A 27128-nucleotide genomic window follows, 5' to 3' on the forward strand; every position below is an offset into this window, starting at 1 on the left:
GGTATTCTCCGCTTGAAATTAATACAAATGAAATTATTCTGCATCCAACAGTATCCGACTGAGTTCTTTTTTAAACAAGAATGGAAACCATTTATTAAGCAGAGGAAATGTGTGAGCACACCATTTTTAATACAGGATGGTTGAAGTTGAGCTTTTGACAGTTACCTTCATGTATGAATATCAACTTCTGTTGATCTTCTGCATTTCCTCTTCTCCCATATAGAGGCATAGGTGAAACAATTTACTGGATTCTTGGATCTCAATTTCAGCAATAATGATAAGAAAGATAAAAATCGGGGAGCCACTTTTATTCATTTGTTGAAGACCTGCAGGTGCTATAGCTAGTGAAAATAGGAAAAGAAAAGACGATGTGGATAAAAAAAGTGGAAGCAGCATTTTGGGGGGGGGGGCTGTGTCACATGGAACTGGCAGATGGCACTGCTTCATTGTTAACTTGGCTGTATATTATTGCAGACATAAAGGTCACTAGGATTATATTTTTCCTGAGGAGTGCATGACATTTAGACTAATTTCTTGCTGAAGACTTCAGATAAAGCATGGAAAAATACAGTCAAACTGGGTTTGCAAACAATGAGGAAGTAAAAACAAGTTGATAAGCTAAGCACAACACTTACTGCACTGATAAAGACAAAATCAAAGGAAAACAAAACTGTAACATTCATTACCGTCTCATCTTTCTCCTTTTTTGTGCGTCTCCTAGGCATGAGTCTTTAAAATATGTAAGAGGTTGGGAGGAATTGGACCTTACTGCCTTGTCCCCCCCCCCCGTCCCCCCCCCATATGTTTGCTTAAAACAGTCTCATTTTTACCCAAATAAAAAAATAAAAAGCCTTTGGTCACTTTTTTTCTTTCATCCTCCTCCCTCCTTTTCTTCTTCTGACCTACACATCATGCATTTGTATCTTTGTTCTGTATCCTGCACTATTCCTCTATCATGTCCTTTTCTCTTTCTTTTTCTCCATTTTCTTTAAATTGCAAGGCGTGATATACTGCTGTCCCCCCGTGTACCTCCTCCTCTGAGCTGACAGGACATTTTGGGGAGTATCCCCTTCTAAAAGGAGGAGGTTCCAGAAGTACAGCCGTAGCTCTGCTAAGCACAGTCATCTGAATAATCTGCAAATGAAGGACAGTATGTAGCAGAGTGGAAAATGTGGAAATGGAGAATTTCTTTTGTAATGTCTTTTTAGTGATTTTGATGTTGCTTCACAAGAGGTTCAATAATGCGCTGTACAGTTGTCACATTGATTTTAAGAACACTGAGGGAACTTTTAAGGCAAGTGGTGGTATCTCTGTTTCAAAGTGTCAGCTAATATCGCACTCATTATTTTCATCCTCTTGCTTTTTCCTCCATGCTGCTCTGCATCATCATCAGCAATAACAATTATTAATACATTGTTTTAATTTAGTGTTGAATGTTAGGAAACCAAGGAGAATCAGTTTTTTTGTTGTGCTTTGTATGCATTGTACAGATAAATAACATATCTATCTAGTTTTATATATATGTGTATACACCCCCACACCCCCCCCACACACACGCATGCATGCGAGCGCGCACACACACACACACACAACAATATATATGGATGAGAATCTCATATATGTCCTAGCCCTTTTCATCTATTTTAAATATGCTTTCTATCTTCGTGTATTATTTAGTGAATAGCGTGTTTTCTGTATGAAGCCCAGGAAGACATAATTTAAATCAAGAAGGACTTCTGTGTATATAATACACTAGGTAGCTTGGGAATGGAAAGTCGGCTGTTAGTTGGGCAACTTTTGCAATTTTTATTTAAAATATCTTTATTGGCATAACTAATTTTTAATTTATTGAAAGTTTTGTATAGAATGCAGTCAGACATCAGTACTGAAATAATTTTACCCTCTGCAGTACAATTAATTTCATGTGACCCTTTTTTCTGTGCCATCGCTGGGAGCAATTTTGAGGCATTGCAGTGAGGAATTTGCCTGATTTTTACCTTGTTCTTGCCTTTAGATGCCATTTTTTTCTAGCCTCATGAATCAACGAACTACATTTTTCTCCTCCTCACAGACATTTATAACCAGGTCTTGCACTTTCTATTGTATATTTGTATTCTGTCCGAAATCTGCTTGTTTACATTTTGCTTTTTAGAAATAACTGAGTGAACTGGCAGTTCACAGTTTGAATACGGAGCTTGGCATATGTAGTCCCCTAAACTTTTTAGAAAAAATCTGTTTAACTCCATATAATTTAGACCTTCCTTTTCTGTATCGGGTTATGAAAGTTGTCTACAGAACGTGCTCATACAGGTATTTTCTTACACGAGCATATGTGTTGTATTTTTTGCAAGGACTTTTACTGATTTATAATTGCATCCATGCTTAGTTTATGCCATTGCAGTTACTTAACTTCAGAGCATATATTGAACAGGGAGGTGTCACCTTCCTTGAAGCTTTCATGAATGTGACCAGTGTATTCCTGTTCCATAATGGGGAGTGAACCGTTGAACTCCAGAACATAGTCCAAAGGTGCATTTGTAGGTCGCACTTCAAAAGTGTACCGAGAGACTATTGTAAATAAATAAGATTGAGATTCGAAATCAGAATGAACACCGTTGTTGTAACACTGAATGAATTAAATTTAGATCATAGCGATGAAAAAGCTGTCTCAATGTCATGGTGTCTTTTCTTAAGCAAAGTGTCAACATTTTTATTTTTACTTGTTTTGACACAGCTCTATTAATTTAATTAGGCCTAACTTGTCAAAAGTCTTTTTTTAAAAAGAAGCAATTCCATTGTAACTAAAGACACCCTTTTATTTCTTAAGATGCAGTTGTTGGGGAGTATGTTCTGTTGTTACAAAAGATGGGTTTCATAGTCGCTTAACCAGGAATGCTTCTCTGACGAAAGAAAAGAAACACAAAAATATGGCTTGAAAGTCCAAATGGCATTTTTTTGATTCAGGGTAGAAGGTTAAAAACAGCTGACCCCAGGGTCCTGCAATAAATTTGCTCACTGTTCAGATGTCTACAGTATTTGAGACTGTCATTGTGTTTTTCACATCTTTTAAATACGTTTGTGTTAGCATTAATATATCTGCTTTGCTTTGTTTTTTTTCCAGATATGGACGTGTTGAAAGTGTCAAAATACTCCCTAAAAGGGGGTCAGAAGGTGGAGTGGCAGCGTTTGTGGATTTTGTGGACATCAAAAGTGCGCAGAAGGCACACAACTCCGTCAACAAAATGGGAGATAGAGACCTACGGACGGATTATAATGAACCAGGAACCATTCCGAGTGCAGCTCGGGGATTGGATGATACAGTTTCCATAGCATCTCGTAGTAGAGAGGTTTCTGGGTTCAGAGGAGGTGGTGGGGGACCGACTTATGGCCCCCCACCATCACTTCATGCACGGGAAGGACGTTATGAGCGGAGACTTGATGGGTAAGTTCCAAGGTTTCTCTAGGCAGGTATTTTGTATTTGATATGGTGAGAAACACAAACTCAAATATAGGGCCCCCAGATGGATTTAAAATTTTGGGAATTATCTATGTTTCCTATTTTGGGTTGGAAACGGAAGTGATTTCTATCCCAATGGCTGGTATCTTGTGGATCCGTAGAGGATGTTTTCTGCAGCTGGTTGGATATCTACACTTGAAATAAGATGGTCGTAAGATGGAAGATTTCCTGTGGCCAGCTTCGATATTGGAGTTATTCTTTTAGAAGTAATGATTCCATTTCTTGGATAATACTAAGGCCTTATTTGGATGTATCCATACTACCAGATGGAGCTATATTGCCGCAGCATGTTTGAAGTTTGGTATGGAGTACCTCGGAATACTAGAACCTAGGATTCTTTGAAAGCTTGATGCCTAGTTCTCAGTTTTCACTATATACGGTTTATGTATATTAATTGGATTGTCACCAAAAATTGTCTAGTAGACTGTAGTGATGCACTGTCTTGGATTCTACAAACAACAGTTAGCCATGGAAATAAGCACTGGATGGAGAAGAGAGAAGGCAGCTTTTGATGTTTCCATTTTGGATCTACATCATTTCCAAGTGATTTGGATTATTCTTCCTGATGGTATTGGCAAAAAAGAGATGGTGGACTTTACTAAATTTTGGAAATTATAGTAATTTTAAATGTGCTGGAATAAGAACTACTGCTTTGAATTTATTGGATGGTATACAGTCAAGACATCAATAGCCAAAGGGAGTGGATTACTATCTAGCTTTTTAAAAGCCCTTTGCTACTCCAGAGTTAAAGGTACTTTAGTTTTAAGGACATGGCACCAATTACCAGTTTGTGGATACGTCAATCAAAATTGACTGGGCTGGATGGTTACAAAAGTGGATAGAGGATGCCGGCTGTCCAGCAGCGATGCATTCCGTCATGCATCGGGGTTTACTTCTACCAGCTGCTTGATTCAGACATAGGGCTGGAAATTAAAATAATGGATGTATTTAAGTGCCTACTCACTCAAGAACGAAGTCTGGGGGTTTCAGAGTTATGGTTTCAGTCTGGGACTACTTCCTTCCAGTGGAATTTTTTTTTTATCTTGTCACTAAGATTTTTTTCTTGTGGTTCATCTAAAATATCATTTGACACCCTTGCCCATTAAGAAGGTGGATTACCCCTATAAGAGGGGCCAAAATTGGGGAAGTTATGTTCACAATTCTCTCCCTAGATTTAATTGGGAATATAGGTCGTGTTTCCACACTTGGAAAAGGTTGGTATGTCCTGCCCTGTGTATATTAGACCCTCTCCTAACCCAAGTCAAACCCTCTCTTTCCACTAACTCCAGTAGTACTTAGTACTAATAGATAAATCAAAAAAGCACTGTAGCCATTAGATTTTCAGCTCTGCTAGCTCCTGTGTCTGTCTTCTGTGTCCTTTTCATGGATAAGGACTTTTGTTCTTTTATGTCAACTATAGCAGTAACCTTCTAGAAATAATGCTTCTTCTGTTACTTCATTAAATCAGCTTTCACTGATTAACATTTGATAGGGTGCTAAATGCAATCATTTATAAAATTGTTGATCTTGTTCCTTCAAAAGGGGGGAAAAAAGAAACACTCTTATTTGCTAGACCTTGAAATATCTTTCTAAATGCCATTGTTACAAATAACAGATAACAGAGTAGACGGCTATGCAGTGAATTTTAAGTAGGAAAGAAGTTATTGGAATTTTATTTTACATTTTGTTACACTGGCTGGCTTCCTTAAAGAGAATTGAGAGGAAAAATACAGACTAGGCAGATTACTGGTATGAAACCTTAAATTGAGCCACAGTGTAAAAGTTAGAGGGTGGATATCGCTGAGGATTAGGGGCCCAGGATGTCTCTGGGCTCATTTGTAGTTACTGAGGCAGTTTTTTGGGGTATTCATCAAAGATGATTCCAGTCCAATCCTCTTCAATTTGGAAAAAAAACATTTAAAATATTTCCACCACTTTTAATAGAATAAAACAGCAGATGGGGAAGAACTGTGGAGTGAATTGAGTTATTAGGGGCTAGGGAAGTGAAGTGGTTGATAATTAATTGGCTCTCCAGGAAAAACAAAATCTGTAAGAATGCAGAGGTACATGTTAAAACATTAAATCAATAATTAAAATTTGAAATGAACATGTTATCGACACTGGCATTTTTCTAATTATGCAAGTATTTTTTTCAAACACTCAACATTTTTTTTCTTGATCTTTAATTTTTTAGACGTATCTTCAAGAGATGCCATCCTGGTATCTGTCTAAATTAGAATACTAAACTATTTACAGCGTTCTCTTGACTTCATCTTTCAATTTTGCTATACCCTTATTTGAAAGAGCACACTAACATTCTTAAAACACCAAACTTTTCTTTAGTTACATGCAAACGTTTTTCAATATTGAGAAACAGAATAAGCCTTAGCTGCTCTAAATCAGCATGTTTCAGTGGCATAGGGAGGATAAAATCCTCTGATTGCAGTAACAAATTAAACAGTCTCAGCAATTAAACATGGACAGAAAAGTTAATTTATACCTCTTCATGTAGGTTTTGGGGAACTGTGTTCTCTTTGATAGTTACTGATATTTGCAAATTAAAGATTCTGATATTAGCGTTTAAAATATTTTCTTAGGAGGAGCCATATACCCAGGAATTCGGGTATGGAAACTCATTGTAAAGAGGGTGGGAACAGTTTAAAGAAAAGTTAATTTTCTAGGCTTCTCTATGGGTGATGATAACCCCTTTTGAAAGCAGCTTCTTTCTTCTGGGTCATGCTTTGCATTGAGGCTTTCATGGCTATAGCCAAATTTGTGATGTATTATTTCTGGAGAAGGAGAATTCTAAAATGGAAAATAAACGTACATATTCACAAACAAATTTCTTAAAAACTTAGATCAAGGCTGCATTAAAAAATTAATGCTGTTACTTAAAAGCCTGAGGATTTTCTTGTTCATTGAACTTAAACAAGTTGAACAAAGTTTCTGCACTAGAATGGGACAAATCAGTGTATTTTGCTATGCATTGCACTGGTCATGAAAGCCCAATAATTAAAACAAAATGATTGCTCAGCTTTATCGTATATAAATATAATTTTGGATTAAAGTAAACGTTTAAGCTGGTCAATGTTTGCTTAATAAGTTATTTCTGTTTAGTGGAAAACAGTTTAAAAAATAAAGTCAGTGCTGAAGTGAATGTTTGCATGATTTGCTTTTAGTTGTGCTTGCCATTTTCTGATTGATTAAATGTTTTTCCCCCCTCCTAAATGCAGGGCTTCAGATAACAGGGAGCGTGCTTATGAACATAGTGCCTATGGACACCATGAACGGGGGACGGGAGGATTTGATCGGACAAGACATTACGATCAGGATTACTATAGAGATCCTCGAGAGCGGACTTTACAACACGGGCTCTATTATACTTCTCGGAGTCGAAGTCCAAACCGTTTTGACGCTCATGACCCCCGTTACGAACCTAGGGCCCGGGAGCAGTTTACATTGCCCAGTGTGGTACACAGGGATATCTACAGGGATGATATTACACGGGAGGTACGAGGCAGAAGGCCAGAACGGAATTACCAGCACAGCAGGAGTCGGTCACCACATTCGTCCCAATCTAGGACCCAGTCTCCTCAGAGATTGGCTAGCCAAGCATCTAGACCCACAAGGTCCCCTAGCGGCAGCGGTTCTAGGAGTAGATCTTCAAGTAGCGATTCAATCAGCAGCAGCAGTAGTACCAGCAGTGACAGGTAGGTCACTTTTGGTTATGACAAATGTGTTGGTAAATGAAACCAAGCAGTGGTCGTGAAGATAATCGCCACAGTACAGTCCTTTTTTCTGGATGGCATCTGTAGTAAGTAAAAATGAAGAAATGGAACCTCAGAATGTGGTTGCTGAATAACTAATGTGTAGTGATGGATGGGACGCTGCTGCAAATCGCTCTGAATTTTGTTGCATAACTGCAAAAGTAAGCAAGCGTGAAATATTCTAAGGATGCTGTGGCACAAAAGAGAACTGTTCGTTTAATTAGACAAGTGGTGGTGTCGTCGCAATAACGAATGATTCTGTAGTGTGCAAGGCAATCTTCTGTAACATGTTGCATAACAGTAATTAAAAATCTTACAAACAAGACTTCACTAAAACCCTCTGCTACTGCTACATTGAGAAATGGGGATAGACCATTAGTTTTAGTTATTCAGATTATGCATAAGCAAATTATTGAGGTTCCACTGTATTTTTAAAGAACACTTGATTTTAAGTGTCTATATGAGAGAGCAAATATCCTGTCCAGCTTTCTTGAAAAATAAGGTAACAGCTCTGATATTTGGAAGATGTATATTGTCAGCTCTTTCACATTTCTTTACAGTATAATCCTAGAATTCTAAGAATAAGAAAAAAATCTGATTATTCAACACCTAGTGACATGGTAGTATTATTAACTACATGATTGTTTCAGGATTTCTGCTATTTTAGTATTGAAGTGTAAACTGCAAGTGGTCCAAAATAGAAAAATAAAATCAAACGTACCAAAGAGCTGCATTTCTCCCAATGGACTGAAATATCCTATTAAGCTTTTTTCCAGATTTTCACCTTCTTCGGTTGTGATAAACATTGTAAGTAGGTTTGCAGACTGAGAGCCAACAGAAAAGTAATGGTGGTAACTCAGACTGCATCTGATCTGTTTGGTGAGGAGCTCAGTTGCTGAACAAGTTGGGCAGGTTTTAGAAGTTGAAAACATTGCTGTGGCTAACTAATTGCTTTCTAAAATAAAAATATTGAAATACTTCATTTTTAAGGAAACCAGTGCCAAACTGCAGTATTAGTTTAATGGCTTAATTAGCTCTTTGAACGAAATTTTACAGCTGATAACTGAGTTGTAGCTAAATAATTATTCTCGTCAAATTAACATCTTAAAATCAGGCCAAATAGGTAAGTGGGTTGATTTTGGAGGACCCTGAACCCTGAAAATGTGGAGTTAAAAATGGGTTTTCCCTTTGGGTATTTGTATGATGGCATTTCAGTTACTTATGTTCAGTGCATACTCTGCTAGTTCGACCTTTAGAAATTCAGGTCCTGATTAGGTGGGAAGACTGTAATGTCTGGATAAGTAGCAATGGGCACATTGCAGGAACAGTTGAGAAAGGATGTTATCCGGGCTGTTTCTAAGAATCTTTGAATCTGTTTGTTTTAATACCTGTCTATCAAGGGCAAGGCAACATTTTGGGTGAAGGAAGCTTTTTGTTAAAGATTTAACATTTTCACCAGTTGGAATGGAAACATTCTTAAGATGCCCCTGATGTCCTCAGCTGAACTGATTCTCTCTCAGGTTAAAAACAAGCAGGAAAAGGGTGCGTTCACAGGCTTTCTTTGTCCATCATGAAGAAACAATGGCAGAAGCCAGGTGACCTTAGTATTTGGTGAATGCCAGAGTTGGGATGCTAACATTTCCGAGATGGTGAATTCAAGAGAGCCAGAGGTCTTCTCAAGTCTAGGTGGCACATGGAGGTAGTGTGATAATGGCAGATCGTTTTCTGTAGTTAAGAGCAAGCGACATCCTGTTTCTGTGCATCTCTGTCGCCCCTGCCTCTGTGACCAGGTACCAAATAACAATAAGGTCATCTGGGGATAGGCCTTTAGTTCAAGTCTCTGTGAGATTTGAATTCATGCCTCTGAACCAACAGCAAGATGCCTTTACCACACTGTGACAGTGCCTTTGGGGTGACCATTGAGAAAATTCACAACACTAAATACTACCCCAGGGAAACAAAGTGATGTTTTTAATAAGTTATCAGTATCAAATACGCAATTCCTTTTCCTAGGAACTTTACTTTCTAGACTTGTGATTAAGTTTAGATGAAGGTTTAGACTAGCAAAGTAAAGATGTTGGTGCTTGGTGCCATTAATTACAGTAGCAAGTTCAAACTCAGTAAAGTCAGTCACAGAAAATAAATGCACGGATAGCCCCTGATAATCACAGTGGGTTTTCACATGTTATAAATTGATGGAATGTATGATGACCATTAAAACCTGTGCATCATTAAGCCTTAAAATCTTTGTCAAGACACAGTTGGAAATCAGTGTGTAAATAAATGCACACTGTAGCTGGGAATCTGTTACCACAATTCAAACGAAAGTGAAAGCTTTACAGACAATACGGAGATGAACTTCTTGTTTAGTTGTTATGGTTCTGGTTGCCGAGATGGCCTTTCTAGATCTTGAAACCTTTCTACATCGTTGGAAACATCAATTGGGCATTAAAGTTAGAGCTAGACTGTATTTGTAGTAATGGTAAAAATGTGCATTGATGTCATTGAGATAAACCTATTAAGATTTTTGTTCCAGCTATTTGGATTGCGTTGCTGGTCTGAAGAATGAGTAAGTTTAAAAAGGAATCAAAACTAGTGGCAGAGGTGGTATCTTTTATTACTCACTAGATATTTGCAAAACACTGTCTTTATTTGCAAGCTTTTGGGCACAGGCACCCTTCATCAGGCAAAGGATTTAAGATTTTAGGGGTGCAACTGAGGACAACATTTGTCTAGCAGAGGTGTGGTGCTAAAGTGCAAGTCAGAAAACATCCCTTTGACTTTCAGTTGTCTGGGTGAGTTTTCAGTGCTGGCAGTTAGAATGTGTTGTTACTTGTAAACAGATCAAATTAGATACGGGATGATTGAGCTGCAGTAAACTGGGGTGCCATTGGAGGACTTAGAAATTTACTTATTTGTGAAACCAATAATTTCCTTTAGTGCTTTTGGCAAATGCTGCAGATCCTTTTATGGTTTGGTTATTAGCGAAAGTTAAATTAAGGCCTTTACAAATAATTTAAGAGTTTACAAAAAGCATAATGCAGTTTCTGTGGTTTGAGTAAATATTGACTAGTAAAAATGACAAATGGCGTGCCTGAGATTTCCTCTGCCTCAGGCCTTCTCTTCATGTCTCTCACTTTTTTTCACTGTCAGTTGTGAAATAAATAAGTATTTAGAGAGAGATTTTGGGTGCTTGTGAAAGCTGAGTACTTCTGAGAACCTGGCCTTTAGTAACGTCTTCAGGTACCATGAAAGGAAGTTAAATGGAAATAATTATTGTGCATGTGAATACACTTGTTTCTATGTTTTTGTGATTCTCAGAGACTTTCCAAAATAAATATGAAGTATAAAAGATTTTTCTTGGAAAAAAGTACTGAGGTTACAGAAAAGTGAACAAAGCTTTTATTTTACGTAGGTTCGAACTTTGTTGAATTTCATCTTGCTTGAGCCTCATTTTATATACGCGTTATGGAAGCTTGAATTGAGTTTTGTGTTGAGAAGATACAACACGTACAACGACAGTCTAGAAAAGGATTCTTTTTACAATGCGCAGATTGGAAAACTCACTTATATGAAGCCAGCTGTGTGGTTCACATTGTTTGAATGTCACAGCAAGAATAGCTTGAATGCTTTGAACAATAGACTTGTATTTTGAAGTTTTCCTTAGGACTTTGGCACTTTTTTCTTAAACGCAGCTAATTATACCGTGGAGAAGTTTTCTGATAGAGTTGAAGGGAAAAATGGAAAATTGCATTTGCTTTTCCAATGACCAGTGTGGCCTTATTTTCCACATTCTCTTGATTTTGCATATGCACCACAAATTACATATTAGCAAACATATTTTTTGTACTGTGTCATGGAAAAAACTTAATGTGAACAAAAACTAGGCCATTGTCCCAATAGGCATTGCAACAAGCTGTATATTAGTTTGTAGCGTGCCCAGCCTGTTGAAAAAATACCAGGTTTGTTCTGGCAAATTTTCTTCTTCCTTCTTGAGGGAGTCTCAGTAAGCTAAATATCTTCTGTTTTAACTTTGCTCTCTCTATATATAGTTAGTCTTATGAATTTAAATGGTTTAGCACATTTGTTTTGGATGTGTTTTGTGATTATTCTTAAGACCTTGATTCAGCATCATTGAAGCACATGATGCTGAAGTCAGTGGAACTATTTATACTTAAATTTATGCACACGTTGAAGCTCCTTGTTGAACTGGGTCTCAAGATTTCTTTCCAACATGTGGTAGAGGTATAACAGATTTTCTATGATACTGTAGGTGAAGTAACATTCATGGCAGAGCCGCAAATAGTGGTAGAAACAGTCCTGAATCGACACAGAGAGTACATGTCTGCGCGTAAATTAATATAACTTGTGAGCCTGGAGTTCCACTTTTCTAACAAAAATTTTTTTCCGGTGTGCAAGTTCAGGGTTGGAGGTTTTTCATGTACTAGCTAGCACAGTTAACTGCAATTTGCAGCATCAGCAGTAAGCTCCTGTTCAAATATGACAGTAGCAGATTCAGCAGGTATGCAAAGCAGTTCTGTTCATTTTCATCAACTCTTGGCAGAGGTTAGTCATTTCTGTAGCCTCGAAGCAATTGTATGGTAAGAAACTAGTCACAGATATCTAAAAATGGAATTTGTTGTACAGTTATTGCCACTTACATAGTGTTCCCAAAAGTATGGTGACAAATGGGCAGGAGATTTGGAGAGTAATTAGAGACTATAAAAAAAAAAAAAAAAGATTTCCTTGTTTAAATGTGTAATGAAGTTCCTCTTTTAAAGCAACAAAGGAACTGTAGGAGATAAAACCATTAAAGTAACTTCTTTCTTTTTAAAATAGAAGATTTAGAAGAAAGAACTCAAATGCATTTTTGTCACCGGAAAAGTGTGCAACACAAAGTTAAATCTTTCTTGGGTGGGAGGAGGAGATGATATATCTGTTTTGTTTGGTGATGTTTTAGTATCTGCATATCGGTGAAGTGAAAGTAGAAAACAGTGAATTTGGTTTCCCCATTACATAATACCGACCTCTCTACCATTTTCCCCTCCTCCTTTTTTTCTGTTTAGTTTGTCTGCCAGTGAGTGATGAATCACTGACTAAAAATGGGCTTTAGGGTTTTGAGTGGGTTAGGAGATGCCTGGGCTGGGGACAGTTGGAAAATAATTTAAGTTTAGGCTAAATACAAATGCAGATACTTAGATATTTAGGCGGGATTTTTTGTGAAAGTCGAATAAAAGCATTCCATACAGAATGCAAAGAGCGTCACCCAAATACAATTTGGTATCCTTGTACGGGGGTGGTTATGGGATTTTAAATTAATGCACTTGCATATGTGCATGTGGAGGAGAATTCCTGTTTGTACTAGAGGGAGGAAACAAGTTAAAACACTTTTTAATTCATAATAAATAATAAATGTTGTCATTAAAGTGAAACTTCTAGTCTTTACTTTTTTTCTCAAAGTCTGAACAAAGCTGGTATCTCAGACTGGGGAAACATGCATTATGTAAGGAAATACGAAGAACAGCGCTACATCCAACTCTCAACGTGTTCAGGTTTATAATAACCATTTAGCATTCTCGTTTTGTTTTTTCCTAGTGTTTTTGTTCATGTCTCTGTCTGTGCTACGTCTAATCTAAATATATCCTAGACCATCCTCTTAAAAAATGTTACCCTTGGGAGTATATCAAGTTTCTTCAAATTGACTGCAGGCAGAAAAAATTCAGATGGCTTTAAACAAGGAAAAGCTGTTTTCTTCTTAAGATGCTGAAGTGCACAGAACAAATGTTTCCTCCTTGAACGCCATCTGAAGAATTCTTGTCTCTGTGTTTGATTTATATATTATATAAAACATTGATATAAAAATTGTATATTTTATATCAGAACTCATGCTAGAGGTGATACCTTTTATTAGGCCAACTATATTATTGCAAAACATTATTTAATTTATATTTTATATAACATTCATATAAATTAATGTGATTGATTTCCACAAAATGGTCAGTAGTGTTCACGTAGAAATATGCAAAATACATGGCCATGGATTTGGGATGCTTTGCCAGCTGGTAAACTACTTTTCTTTGTTGACATCTGGGATGGAAACCTGTAAAAGCATATTAGTCATTTCATTTTATGAAAATGATGCAAGTATTTCTTTCTTTCTCCTTCTGAAATGCATAAGTATACATTTAAAATTGTTGGCGGTCTAATATGGGGGCTGGGGAGATGGACCTGAACTTAGTGATTAGTTCATCTGGATCCCTCATAGGGTAATTCATTAAAAATGCATATTGAAAAATAAACGCATTTTGGTCTGAAAGGCAGCTGCTCCTAGTTAGCTAATATTTTGCAGAGATACTGCAGTGTTTTAGGGACTGCTCAACAACATACTGTATTTTTGCCAGGTTCTGGTGAAAAATACAGCTGTGTTAATCACTCTCATTGCAGTGATTAGCTTGTGGCCAGCTAGGTGTTGGGGAACCAGCGATCTGGCTTTGTTACCGTCAGGGTAGATACCTGGCATTAACCATGTTTGTATTTGTCCATGAATATTTGCAAAGGCTGCATCCTTTGAAATGGTTTCCCTTGGTTTTAAACGCCTGGTGCTATTTGCGATTCCTTTCCCCTGCTACTTCAATGGGTAGCTTTGCTAGGAGGATTGCTTTTACAGCCTGTGTTTGGAGGAAGCATGTGGAGAGGTAAAAGGCGTGCTAGGTCTGATCCATTCTCACTGAGTGCTGGAAGGAACTGCTTTCCTCGACTAGATCAAATCAAGGATTGAAATACTGTGCTATTTCTGGGGCTAACATGAGAACAAGCTAGACTGCAGCGCTCCGCACAGAGCAGGAGAGAGCATTGAATGCTAGGAGGGCTCGTGGCATCTGAATAGTGCGGGGAAAGCAAGGAACTACTTGTTTGTGTCTCCCGAACCAGTCTGAACTGGAATCATCCAGTTTGGTTTGGCTGCGTGCCACCTCCCAGAGGCTGAATGCGAGCTGTGCTTCCTCCTCCCGTCTTGTTGTGCGAGGGGGAGGGGAGGGGAGGGGAGGGAGCCAGCAGGGTTCCAGCCATGTGATGGGCAGGCCTGCGCTGAGCTTGGTGGGGGAAGGGCCCAGCTTCCCAGCGCTCCAGTGTGAAGTGGGAGCCAATTAACCTGGAGACATTACCAGGAAGGTGGCACTTCAGATGCAGCGGTGATAAACACCAGATTCAGCAGGAGTAACTTCAAAACTTCCCTCCCCAGCTCATCCGCTTCCACCTCTCTTTCAAGTGAAGTCATTACATTAGGGGCTCTTCCTCACTGTGAAGTTTTCCGTCTATCGTATTGTATGATGCCACGTATCATACTTTCTCGCCTACAGCACTCACCTTTCCCCCCAAATCAGTTCCCCCCCCCCCCCCCATTGGGGTCTTTGTATTAAGCAGGGAGGCTGACTCTGGGCCTGGGATAGAAGCACCCTGCTTTGATCCCTGCTTCACTCTGCAGCGGCTGTGGCATTGCTATCCAGGCAGCTGAGGGAGCGGGTCACCTAAGGCCCAGGTTCTTCACTCCACAGGTGTTAACAAGCAAACCAAGTTGTAACAAGACCTTTTGAACAGTCTTGAAGTTCCACTAACCAAATCGTTTTTCTTTCCTTTAACTAGCTGAGTTCCAGTTTCATTAAAGGGGTTGCAGAACAAGTACCAGACCTTGTCTATAGTTATTAGAAGCAGGGTTACTATAAACACTTTCACTTTGCAGAAAATCTGGCTTCTTACTGACAAATCAGGAGACCGATAAAAATCCTTTCTAGATTGTGTAAATGTAGAGATCCATCTTATTTTTGCCTCTTAGTTTTCACACTGATTTGTGCCCTAATTCCTTTGTTGGTAGCAGAGAGCTCTTTTGGGGCTCAGTCTCCCACTGTCCATTCCCGAGATTCTTTGCCTCCAAAGATTTGTGAGCAGACAGATTTTTTTTCCGTTTGAATTTCAGGCTGGGATTTTAAAAAAATGCATTGCCTAGGTGCCAGTTTATTTGTGCAGCTCATTAAAACTATAAGTATTTGAATGGGCTAAGTCACCATTATAGCTATTGGGGGCTGTTGTGGATTGTTCTTTACCCACCGTGGGAGAAACATTGCAAGGACTATTTTATGACCAGGTTGTCTAGAACATGGTCCTGGTTTACATATCTAGGGCTTCTGCCAGTGAAGTAGGGCCCCTGCCGTGTCCTCTGTACTCGGGACGTTAATTTCCTGTAACTTTTCTAGTCGTCTCCTTTCTCTGTTGGGAGGAATCTCAATGTCTAAGGGATTGGGAATTAGTATCTAGCAAAGGAGTTCTGTATGTTGTGATTCCAGGTTCTTACAAGCAGTAATTTCCCCTTCCTACAGTCTTACCTGCTAGCTACCACCTTTTTGGTGGCTGTAACTGCTATCATGGTAAAAAGCATCTGAGCCCTTAGCAGTGTCATCAGTAGAACTGCACTGGTGGTGAGTTAATTAACAGCTCCCAATTTCCCCTTTGTCTATCAAAGCTATGAAAGTTTCCACCTTTACACAAATTTCCCAGAATTGAATTTTTGAGCCTGTCTGTTTGTATTGCTCAGTTATTTTGGCCTGGGTTGGTTTTATTTGTGTGCGTGTTAACAAATAGCTGCTCTTGACTTCAGTTTCCAGGCTTCAAGTTTCTCTCCAATGCGCTTTGCACAAATGATCATCTTGCCTGGTCCAGGAGAGAGGACAGGACTAACTGAATTGGGACATCCATGTGGCTCTTCTGCTGCTTTTTAGAAGTGGAGATAACAGGACTAATAGTGAAAAAATCTATCAAGATTACTAGTGCCTCCAATTGTTTGTCCTCTTTTCCCCCTAAAGACCAAGATAAGAAATACAAATCCTGTTAGGGGAAAAGAAAACATTTACTGTTTAATCTTCCTAAGAGAAGAGACTGAATGTGAATCTAAGCTGGAGTAGAAAGTGCAGGGTAGGCTGTGAAGTTCCTTGAAAGAATGGGCAGCAAAGTAATTTTAAATGAATATTGATGTGAATGAATGAAAAGGGAGAGGAAAAAAAAGCATACCAGAAAACTCCCCAGAAAAGGTTAGCTATTAAAATCAAAAGAAAAATTCTACCTCTCCCTTCACCATGTCTTACCTGATGCAGTTAAAACAAATGCTGAATATCTCTGTAAACTGCAGAGGCTAACAAATGTGAATTTAAGAGAGTCTTTGTTGCCCTCAGAGAAAAAGTTTTTGTCTCTCCCAAGTTTTTATATGTAGACACTAATTCCTTAAAAAGGAGAGTTACTCTCAAAGAACGAAGGGACAGGAAGGTGGGGTCATTTTTTGCAACCAGTTTGATGTAAAAGCAACATTGGCTACACAGGTTTGTGCTCAAGCCGGTCTGGGGGAGGAACGCATTGATGGCAGAAAGCCTTAGTGGCAAATGAAGCTGAAACCCATCTCACAAACTGAACGTTTTACTGGACGCACTCAGATTTGCTGTTAACTTCAAGGCATCGAGCATAGTCTGTAGAAGACTTATCTGGCTTAGTTCCTGGAATGCACATTTTCAAGTGATGAAACTACTAATGATTGCATCAAGGTATTTAGTAGGAGAGCTTTTTACCGAGCTACCAGATATCTATCTTCCTGCAAAACATCATGCTCCTGTGTTGCAGCTGTTCTGAAGGGAGAATGGAACGTTTCGGGATCGTGCTGAGTGGAAAAAAAATGGTATGCTCCTGGGCATATTCCTAGCTTTTTTGGATGCCAAAAATACAATCCAATCAGGAACATTAGAAGGAAGTAAAAACTCATTTTTTCCAAAAAGGAGCAAGAGAAGTAGAAAGGCATCAACTCTACTTGAATGCAAATAAATCATACACTGTAGTTTTCTTAGTGCCCCCCCCCCCCAAAAAAAGAGTCTGCATTACCATTGTTAAACTACTGAAATTTAGGAGTATGGCTGTCCAGGAAAAAATTCTCTAGTCCTGTAAGGAAGTCTGCAGCAAAGCAAGGAGAGTAAATTTGCTTCTTGGTATACACTGAGAAAGACTGAGTTTCCCACCAAACTTCTTCCCCAAGTTTAGTGAGGAAGAAGTGAAGAGGAGCTCCAGGTTTGCTCTTTTTAAAAAGCAAATACAGGCACAGATGTTTCCCTTGCAAAGTATCTTTATGCTCAATGTGCCACTGTTTAATTTCTCTCCAAGTGCTGGTTTTGGCAAGCGGAGTCTGCTTCAGGGTGATAAAAAATAAGTGATTTTAACAAAATAATTCCTGGGTTCCCCATTACTTGACCCACCATCACTCTCAAAGATCATTTGTGTTTCTGTGGATCCTCAGAAATCTTTGTTGAAGTCTTCGGATCTTACTGAAATGTTAAAAGGAGATCAAATTACTGGATATAAGGAGAGCCTGGATGATGCATATCAAGCAGAAATGAGCAAAAAGAAACCCACAGTATCGTTCTATGGTTAAAAGAAACAAAGTGAAGTAGGTGGGAGGTTACTTTGCAATCAAGTAGAAAGCAGGATGGATTTTCCCTGAGAGAGAGTGTGAAGCTGTCCTGACCTGAAGCTCACTTAGGATGCTGTGACCTCATCTAATGAAGTGGACTTCAGCTCACGAAAGCTTATGCTCTAGATCAGGGGTTCCCAACGTTTATGTGCCCAAGGGCACGTTTGAATTTAAAAGGAAAAGCGGGTGCTAATATGAATATTAAAGTTTAGCATTTAGAACCATCTGATCATCTCATCCATTACTTAAAATTGCATTAGATCCGCAGCTTCAAAATGCAGCCTCCCTTTACTTTGCATTCTTTTGAAGTTTTATCCATGGCTCCCACGGGCACCATGTCGGGAACCGCTGCTCTAGATATATCGATATCTATATCGATATAGGTATCAATATAGATAGCTATAGCTATATCTATATGTGCTACATATATTGATGTAGATCTCTCTCCCTCTGCTCTGGTGAGTCTATAAGGTGCAAATCTATCTTGCCTTCTAAAAAGAAACAAGACCCCCAACACTTTCATAGCTCACTGAATCGTAAAATATAAAATATGAGTCCTGTTCTCCTTTTAAAGCTTATTTCCTAGTCATTACTATTTATATAACCGTCATGAGCAAGCAGTGCCTACTTTGCATCTGAAGAGAGATGTGAAGTGACCCACGCATTCTAGGCCCTGCAGGTTTGATCTCCTTTATATCATTGGTAGGAGGAGGTTGCTGCAACATTTCAAGCCTTGAAATTATGTAAGATTTGTATGCAGCGTCTTTGAAGTTAGTCCCTCCCTTAAAATGTTTACTACTCGGTATGCCCTGCTGTGAGAATTGTCAAGGATGAATTGCCAAAGAAAGGAAGCTACCAGGTTAGTACAAATATTCCATTCCTCTGCCCTTTCTGAATGTCCATGAAGTTCTGTCTGTCTCCATTTCAGAGTCAGGGAATACATCACGCATTTCCCCAGCTGCTCGTGGAGTCTTAATGTGACACTTCATGTGACTTTTTGGCATGGGGTATGATAGCACTGAAGGAATCGCCTGTGTTAGGACAGTAAAAGCTAACTAGAATTTAAGGATAGCTTAGACTTCAATGTTGATTTTTTTTTAGATGTTCTTCCCGTAAGTACTGAAAAACCAGGAAGATAATGTGTAAAGGAGGCTGAAGTAAAATTCATTATTATTACTAGTACTGCTGCTACTTGTAAATTGTGTCCTACTTTGATATGGTTTAAAGGTTTTAAAGTCTATTCTGCATAAGCTGTAAATCCCATAGCCAGCATACAGCCTGAGCAGCAGGTCTTTGTACATGGGAATGTCTTGGGAATTGGAGAAGTCTTCCTCCATCCTTTTAGCCTATAGTGATAGCTGTTTCATGGCTACTGTTCCATTTTTCTGAGCTACAATTTCCTCTGGTACTCATTGAGGGGGTTGAATTATAATGGTAAAAAGCCAGCGGACCTGTATACTTGTGGGTGCGTAAGCCCCACTTGTGATTTCTCCTATCCATGCTCTAAATGTCAGGGGTCTGAGGTATCGCTTAAATTTAAAGGATTTCTACCCTAGTATAGCACTAACTTCCCTTTCCCCTGTTGTGAGAGAGGTGTGGTGATGTGTCAGGGAACCACAGCAGAAATATTGCTGAAGTAGGTTATAAAACAAGTTGTGAAGAAGTTTGTAACTGCAGTGAAATTAGATCATTTTTCCATTCATTTGTCAAAGAACTTCCTGTTTTTGAACATTTGGGTTTATCAACCCTGTGTTTAATCAAATGAAAAGGGAGTCCTTACAAGACTTTTTTTTATCTTCTATAGCAGAGGTGGGCAAAATGTGGCCTGCGGGCCAGATTTGGCCCGCCAGGCCATTCCATCCAGCTTGTGGAGCCCCCCCCAAAATTTAGAAAATTAATAGTTATCTGCCCCTGGCTGCCTGTCATGCGGTCCTTGGTGGCTTGCCAAAACTCAGTAAGCGGCCCTGTGCCCAAAGTAGTTGCCCACCCCTGCTCTATAGACTTTCAACTTTGACAGTGTAACACTTCACCTGTATTACTTGAATCTCCAAGTACTTTAAAAATACCGTTTTGTGTGTGTGACATATACGAAAACAGTTTTTCATTAGATATTTTACCTAAAGTTCCCCTTGATAGCCTTTGAAAAATGCCTGTGAACATCCTGGAAATAAAAAATGAAAAGAAAAAAAAGTCGATTTACAGAGTACCAAATAGGACCATCAGTTCTTTGTATTCCTAAAATGGAAATGTAATATCTAGCATATTGTCCATTGAATTGCTTGTCTTTTTTATTGATGCAGATTTAAATCACGGAGCTGGCATTTTACTCAGTTACTCCCCATCTTAGCTAGTTCATCGCATTAATGTAGAACAGAGGTAACAAGACTCTCAGATTAGCTGGGTTAGTGCTTTATATTTACTTAAAGGGACTGCCCAGTGTGCAGGGCAGTGGGGAATCAGGCCCCATGCTTCTGTGTTTGAAATATCCTTTATGTGCATGTTCATTCTTACCGTGATTCAAAAAATGGAATTGCTTTGTCCATTTTCCCTTTCCATTTTGATGTTTGGACAATGGTGCCCATTTTTAGAAGTACTAAACTTTCGCGGAGTATTATCAGCTATAAATGGGATTTCTATATTAAGCCTGTGCATGTTCCAAATTTTGCTTAGGAGGCATTGTTTATCAGCTGTGTGTCTTGGCATGGGTTTGAATGCAACTCCCATATGCAGAACAATTACGTCTGTTTATGCTGGAGAAGATGCATGATTTCAAAATCATTTTCAACCTAGCAAAGTGGAATTTCAGCAAGTGACATTTTGTATGATTGTTTGAATAACACCTTGACGATAAGAATTAGGTGGGACTTATTCTTCAGGGTTGGGGCCTGATTCAGCAGTGCTCTCCTCCAGTTTTATATTGCAATGAATTTGCACTGGGTACAAGTGAAGCAGATTATAGCCTGTATTCTTAGGGTGTTTTTAAAATGACACTATATGTGAAAGCTATTTTTGATCACTTCATATTTTTAGTATACTATGAAAAAAGGCTTTCTCTCTATAATATAACCATCACACGTCTCTCGACTGGGATACTGTACTTGACATCATTGGTATAGTTCTGCAAAAATATGTTTAGAAGTAATGTTATAAAAAATGTTGGCTCCAAAAGAGCTGACTAACAGAGCTTATAGTTATGCAAAGAAAAGCTTCCGTCTATTACTCAGGTAGGTGTACTGTACAATAAAATACCCAGAAGCAGGGTTTATTTCAGTTCCTTTAAGAAGTGAAGCAACAAAACCCTAATCTAGAGATAATTCTTTGAATAGCACCAGTTTCTTTTCACAGTAACTTTATAAATCCTTTCATGGAGACTCTCCAGCAGAAATGTTTTGAAAATAGTCTCAGACATTTGTTTTCTTTCCATTTGAAAGGCCTGCAGCCTGATGATGAGACCGTGAGTAAGAGCCAGGAGATCAAGTTTTTCTTCCTGCTCTGCCACTGAGTCACCAAGTGACCCTGGGCAAGACACTCTGCCTCTCCCTACCTCTGTTTTTCCACCTGTGAAACAGAGATGAAATGAAATACCAACCTACCTCTCCTGAGCAGTGAACTTCAGAAGGACTCAAGCTTTATCCACCCTGATGGGGTTCGCAGGATGTAATTTAGAATGGATTCTAGATTGTTGAGGAAGTTGTTTATTTGTCCTTTTTGTGACAACTTTGGCCAGCAGGACTGGAAGCAATTAAGATTACATTGAACAAGTACTCCCTCTAGTGAATTAGGCTCTCTCTTGAATAGGCTTTTCATCCAAAGTTCCTTTCGTTGTGCTGTCACGGGTGTCAGCTGCCACGAGTGGGAGTGCCAGTGTGGGTCAGCCCCAGCAGCACGGTAAACATGCTGGCTGACATCCAAGCTCCGTTGAAGTCAGTGAGACTGGGCATTGTTTTCACCCTTCTGTGATGTAAACCTGCTGGGACCAGATTTAAAAACAGTGGTTAAGATGCCAGTTGTATTACTGAGCTCATGCGTCTGTGGATGACTGTAATCACCAGTGGTGATACACCTGTAAAGGGACATCAGTGGGAGGGCAATGCTTGGAAATACTTAGTCTAGGTAAGCACCCCGTGGATCTCTCACTCATGCTGCTTTTTGGATAGGTTCACTTGCTCTCTTATGGTTAGATTGGAAAGAAAGGGTCCTTTTCTTGAATGAAAAATCATTAAAAGCTACCCACACCTGATTAATATATATATATATAAAAAAATCTATCCTTACCTTTTTATAGCTGTCTCATCTTTTGTATTATAATATCTAAGAACCATAGATACATAAAGGTAAGCTTATCTTTTTAAAGTGTTTTCAGAGGACCTCACCCTTGCTTAGCTCACCCCTCACTGAAGTTAATGGTAAAAATAGAGGACCTTTGGTTTTGGGTTTTTATCCCTCCCCACCTTCCTTCTCTTGCCCTCTCTCTTCTGCCTTTGTATTGGTGGGAATTTAATTGTGGGAAAGCTGCGCCAACAACTAAGGTTATGCTTCACTCTGAAGGCTGTGATCACTTTAATCTTTCCCAGCAAAGAGTTCTGGGGCTGAGAAATCTTTGTCTTGCTTGCATGAATTTCATTCTTGAGCCTTATAATCCCATTGTTCCCAAGAACCATACATGCTTTACAGGTCCTGGTTGCAGAGGTGGTCTCTAAGGTACCTTGAGCCATTGGTGAAGGGCTTTGAAGATCAATACCAAAACCTTGACCTTGACTGCAGTTAACAGAGAGCCAGTATAGAGAGCAGAGTCCTGGAATAATGTCTTTTCAGCAATATGTCTGGCTGAATAGCTAAGTTTCTGCATTCAAACCAGTTGGAACAATTTTCTGGGTTAATGTTTTCATTCCTGGCTGTGGTGCATTGTGATAATCAAGCCTTGAGGTCAAGCATATGTGGATCATGTAGGCAGGAGGTAATTTTGCCTGGATTGGTTGCAGTTCTGTGGCCAGCCGTAGTCAGAACAGGATATTTTTTTTTTGTATAGCTAATTGGATATTCAATAGCTGCAAGGAATAAAGCGGCACCCCCCAGCTGCCCTGGAACCCTAAGGGCACACGTTGTAAGTGGAAGAGATGTTTTGTTGGAGGCAGGTTCTTTGAAGTGATTCCCCGTGCCCACTGGCAGCATCTCGATCTTTTCTGTGATTAGCTTCAGCAAGTCATTTCTCATCAAGGGTTTTGTGTCTCTTAGGCAAGGCAATAAAATCAGTCAAGTGGACCTTCATGTGGTCTCAGACTGAAATTAAAAAGATAACATTGTAAAACCTGATAATCTCATTGTGGGTAAAATATTGTAGCTATCATCTTGGGAAGTGTACCTCAGTCCCCATCCCTCAAACAGGCTGTGGAGAACATGACAGGCTCTATGCCCACGAATACATCATGAAATTCAGATTTACCTAGAGATCAACATGTCCAGTTCCTGACATGAAAGGTGGTTTTCCCACTGGCTGGGGAAAACTGCGAGCATGGCAGGGGATAGTATGAGGCAAGGCACAGCATGACTTGATCTGGAATTGTAAAGCATTCCAGCATAGGACTCCTCCCATAATATCTTCTGGTTAGTTAAGACAGGAAAATGAAGGGAAAGAGGATATCCTTGTTTCTGATGGTCGTCGTGTCTCATAGTTTTGGTTTAATGATCTTTCTCTGGAGCAGCATATGGTTTGTTTTTTTTTAACGTGCCCAAGTGTCTTGTGGCTTGGTCTCAGCTTTGTGCACGATACGCTTTTGTTCATGGATGAAGATTTTTCACATCTGCGCTCTGTTATTACTTCTAAAGAACACAAATGGGACATTTACAAACCAAAGTTTCTAGGGTGGCAAGTTTTCAGTGGCTTGAGAAAATGCCAAGAATGCTCTTATATTTGCATCCCAACTTGCTTTTCAACACAAAGCACTGTGAAGCCAGTGTTGCAGACATGGTATAATATAGTGAAAGAATTAGAGGCGCTCTTCACCCCCCTCCCACCTCCCTACACTTCAAATCCAAGGTCCAGTATATATTTGTACACCTGGGATCTGCTTCTATGCCTATGTTAATATTTTGTCATGGAGTGGGAGATCAGGGTTCATGCTCACCATGGTGTGCTTGTGCTTCATAGTGCTTGAACTTTAACTATTAACCTTTTGTCTGAAAATAAAGTAAAGAATTGTAATATTTCAGTCTATTAAGAGAAGCTTTAGTTTTTTTTGCCTGCTTTATTGGTGTCTTTCAGTTGTGGGTAGTCAGTTCCTTACATTAACCAGGAAAAAGACAGGGATGTGTTGTGTTGCCTTCCAAGGCACTTAAAAGATCTAGAGCTGCTGTCTGTTAATCTCTTCCCTGTTTAGGTCAGTGCTCAAAGTGAATCAGCTCTGAGGAAGATGCATGTTAAACCTTCACACCCTGCCTCTTGAGTTTACAGGACCTGCTCTTTTGAACAGGTGAAACCTTGCTGTAACTATTCCTGTCTCTATGCATCAAAACAGATAATGGACTATTTGGGGCTCCTGGTGACAGAGTTTGTCTTGTAAGTTGTGCACTAAACAGCTTATAGTTTATTGGAAAGATGCTTAACTAGAACAGCAGGTTTGAGGTCAGTTGAGTTTCAAGGGGTCAGAAGCTTATAAATAGGCTTTGGCTCATAGTATACTTGTACAGGAGATGCGCAAAGATATTTATATCTGTAACACTATATCACATTTATAATCAACGCAGACATGTGAAGTAGACAAGGGCTCTCATCTTGGGAACGCAGTACCTATTTTGGTATGAAATAACCTGAATTTGTTGACCTTCAGGGAATCCAGCAAGGCTTATTACCTCTTTGTTCTGGCTTTTGGGGAGGGAGGAATGTGACAAGAGCTGGGGTTGGTGATTCATAGATTCATAGATACTAGGGTAGGAAGGGACCTCAATAGATCATCGAGTCCGATGAGGAGGGGCTTAAGATCTGATGCTGGTGGATTACTTACTATGGTTAAATATTTCGTAGTTTCACAAATGTTTGAGGCTGGAAGGGACCTTACAGATCATCTGGTCCAGCCCCCTTGCATTTTAATGTGTGCATCATTGTAAATTGCATTTCTAGGGAATTTGGCCCATTCTGGTATATTTAAAAGATACCAAAATCTAAATAACATTTACCTATACTACTAGGTGTACGGTACTATAGAGATAGCATTTGGTAATGCAACTTTATATGCAATACTTCGATATATTGCTTTTCATCCAGAAAAGATCTTCAGATACTTCACAGGTTACATCACTTACACTACTTTTGGCATGGGATAGGGTATATGTTTTTGAGGCAGCGATACTAGACAGTTGGAAACATGCTCCCTCTCTGCTTCCCTCCCCTCCACTATAATTTTTTCTCTCTCCTTTAGCAGTAGGTGTATCTGTTTTATAATCAGTGTATTGGTATTTCCAGAGCTCTGTGATAAGTTTTATGACAGTGTTTTTACCGTCTGCCACACTAGGTCCTTGGAGCTTACAGAGAATTGTTTCAGAACTATCTTGTGTAAATCGAAGGCATTAAAGGGGTTAACTTTAGCATTGAAGTCAGCACTATATAGCTAGATCATTAACTGATACCCATAGCTGATATTTTGCATACAAATGATCTGCTATAATTTACCATTCGTGCAGTAAGGAAAGTGGTTTTTTTTCCTATTAGAGATACTACTGCACTGCATGTTAGCTTGTGATTTCCTGGCTGGATTGGTATCTTCTGCTGACGAGCTGAGTGAACAGCCTCCTCTGTCCACTGGGATTCCTGCTGAGAAGGTTGTCCCATGTTACAGCATCTATGTAGAAAATGATCTTTTCTTAGCAATTACCGCAACTGTGGATTGAATCAAAACTGATGGAGGCAGAGTTCCTGAGTTCAGTTATATGTGGAGAAAAATGAATGTCTGGGATGGAGTACTGCTACAAGAATTTAGGATCAGTTACCAATTCTGCTTAAGCTCTTTTTGAAGGGGGTTATAACTAAGCCACTTTAAAATAAATATATATTAATATTTATTATGTTGAAAATCTGGCAAAAATTTACCCCTTGACAAATCACAAGGGTTTCATATGCTTTTTTTGCCCAGTTTGACTACAAGGGGCTTGCTTTTTAAAACCTGAAGTTTGGCAGCACATTGCCCTCAGCGTGCATTAATGCTCCTTTGTAATTTATTTTACATGAATGGCTACAGTGTTTCCTCATTGCTGTTGCTATAATAACGGCAGCTGCCGCAATTACAGCTGACTCAGTTCTGAAATCAATTCTCAGAAACGACAATTGTCCCACTTTTTAAAATTGCAGAAGTCTAAGGTAGGCTGTGAGATCCCTTGATTCAGCACAGCCTGCCATTGACAAGGAGCAGCAGGTATCCCGGTACATTGACTGGTTTGGAGTCTCACTTTTATCTCATTTTGCTGGGGAACAAAGCAAGGAGCTCACTTTGTATTCTTTCTCTTTCATTTTCCATGTATAAAAATACCTTTATAGGTCAGTTGCTAGAACTGAAAAATGCAATTACTTGATGACAGGCTATTTCTGTGGAAGGAAAGGTGTAAACGCTTTATTCAGAGGCCATTAGTCAAATACAGAGAGAACTGAATATACCTGATACAAAACTCTTTGGTATGACTTTTGCTCCTTTTCTGTGAAACACAACAGATTTTGGCTCCATTTCTGCAGTCTGATCCCCTTGGCCCGACCCTTACATACAAGTGGAGTCACGCAGAAGTCTCTGGGGCTCTGTCCGGGAGTAGGGGCTCACCTTACTCAGATCGCCAGATCTAGTACTCGTTAATTATACCTTGATTAAAAAAAAAAAAAAAAAGGGAGAGAGAAAAACTTGTCTAGCTTACTAAAAATGCATACATCTTACACAGTATTACTTATAGCCAGGGATCCTGGTTTTCTTTGATTAAAAAAAAAAATCCTCAATTTTTGGGTTAAAAAAGTAACCCAAAATTCACATTGTTCCATCATCAGAATGAAACACCGCTATACACACATCTGTGTATTGGAGGCGTTTTATTTTAATCACAGAAAAAATGTAGATTTTGGGTAGGCGAGGTTCTTTAGATGTGATATCTTTTATTAGACCAACTGAGTAGTTGGAAAAAAGTTCTTAGCAAGCTTTTGGGGGTTACTTTTTTTAACCTGAAAATTGGGGATTTTTTTTTTATCAGAGAAAACCAGTACTCCTGCGTATAGTACTAGTCTAACTAGCACTAGCATTATTGTATAGCACTAGCTATACAGTATTTTATTGGTATTTTATTTTTTAATAGAAGGCCTTTTGCATTGGAGCCAACT

At 39.1% G+C, this 27128-nt stretch overlaps 1 protein-coding gene across 4 annotated transcripts in view; it reads left to right on the forward strand.

Moving 5' to 3' along the window:
• The window catches only part of SPEN (spen family transcriptional repressor), a 78955-nt gene that overhangs the window by 20517 nt on the left and 31310 nt on the right, over positions 1-27128 (forward strand). For all 4 annotated transcript variants that reach the window (XM_019541431.1, XM_019541433.1, XM_019541430.1 and 1 more), the window contains exons 2-3: positions 3122-3442; positions 6751-7227. In XM_019541431.1, the coding sequence (XP_019396976.1) occupies positions 3122-3442; positions 6751-7227 (798 nt within the window). The remainder of the gene's footprint in view (positions 1-3121; positions 3443-6750; positions 7228-27128) is intronic.

This window comes from Crocodylus porosus, unplaced genomic scaffold, assembly GCF_001723895.1.
Source record: "Crocodylus porosus isolate Cpor-Errol unplaced genomic scaffold, CroPor_comp1, whole genome shotgun sequence".
In the NCBI taxonomy this organism is placed as follows: Eukaryota; Metazoa; Chordata; order Crocodylia; family Crocodylidae; genus Crocodylus; species Crocodylus porosus.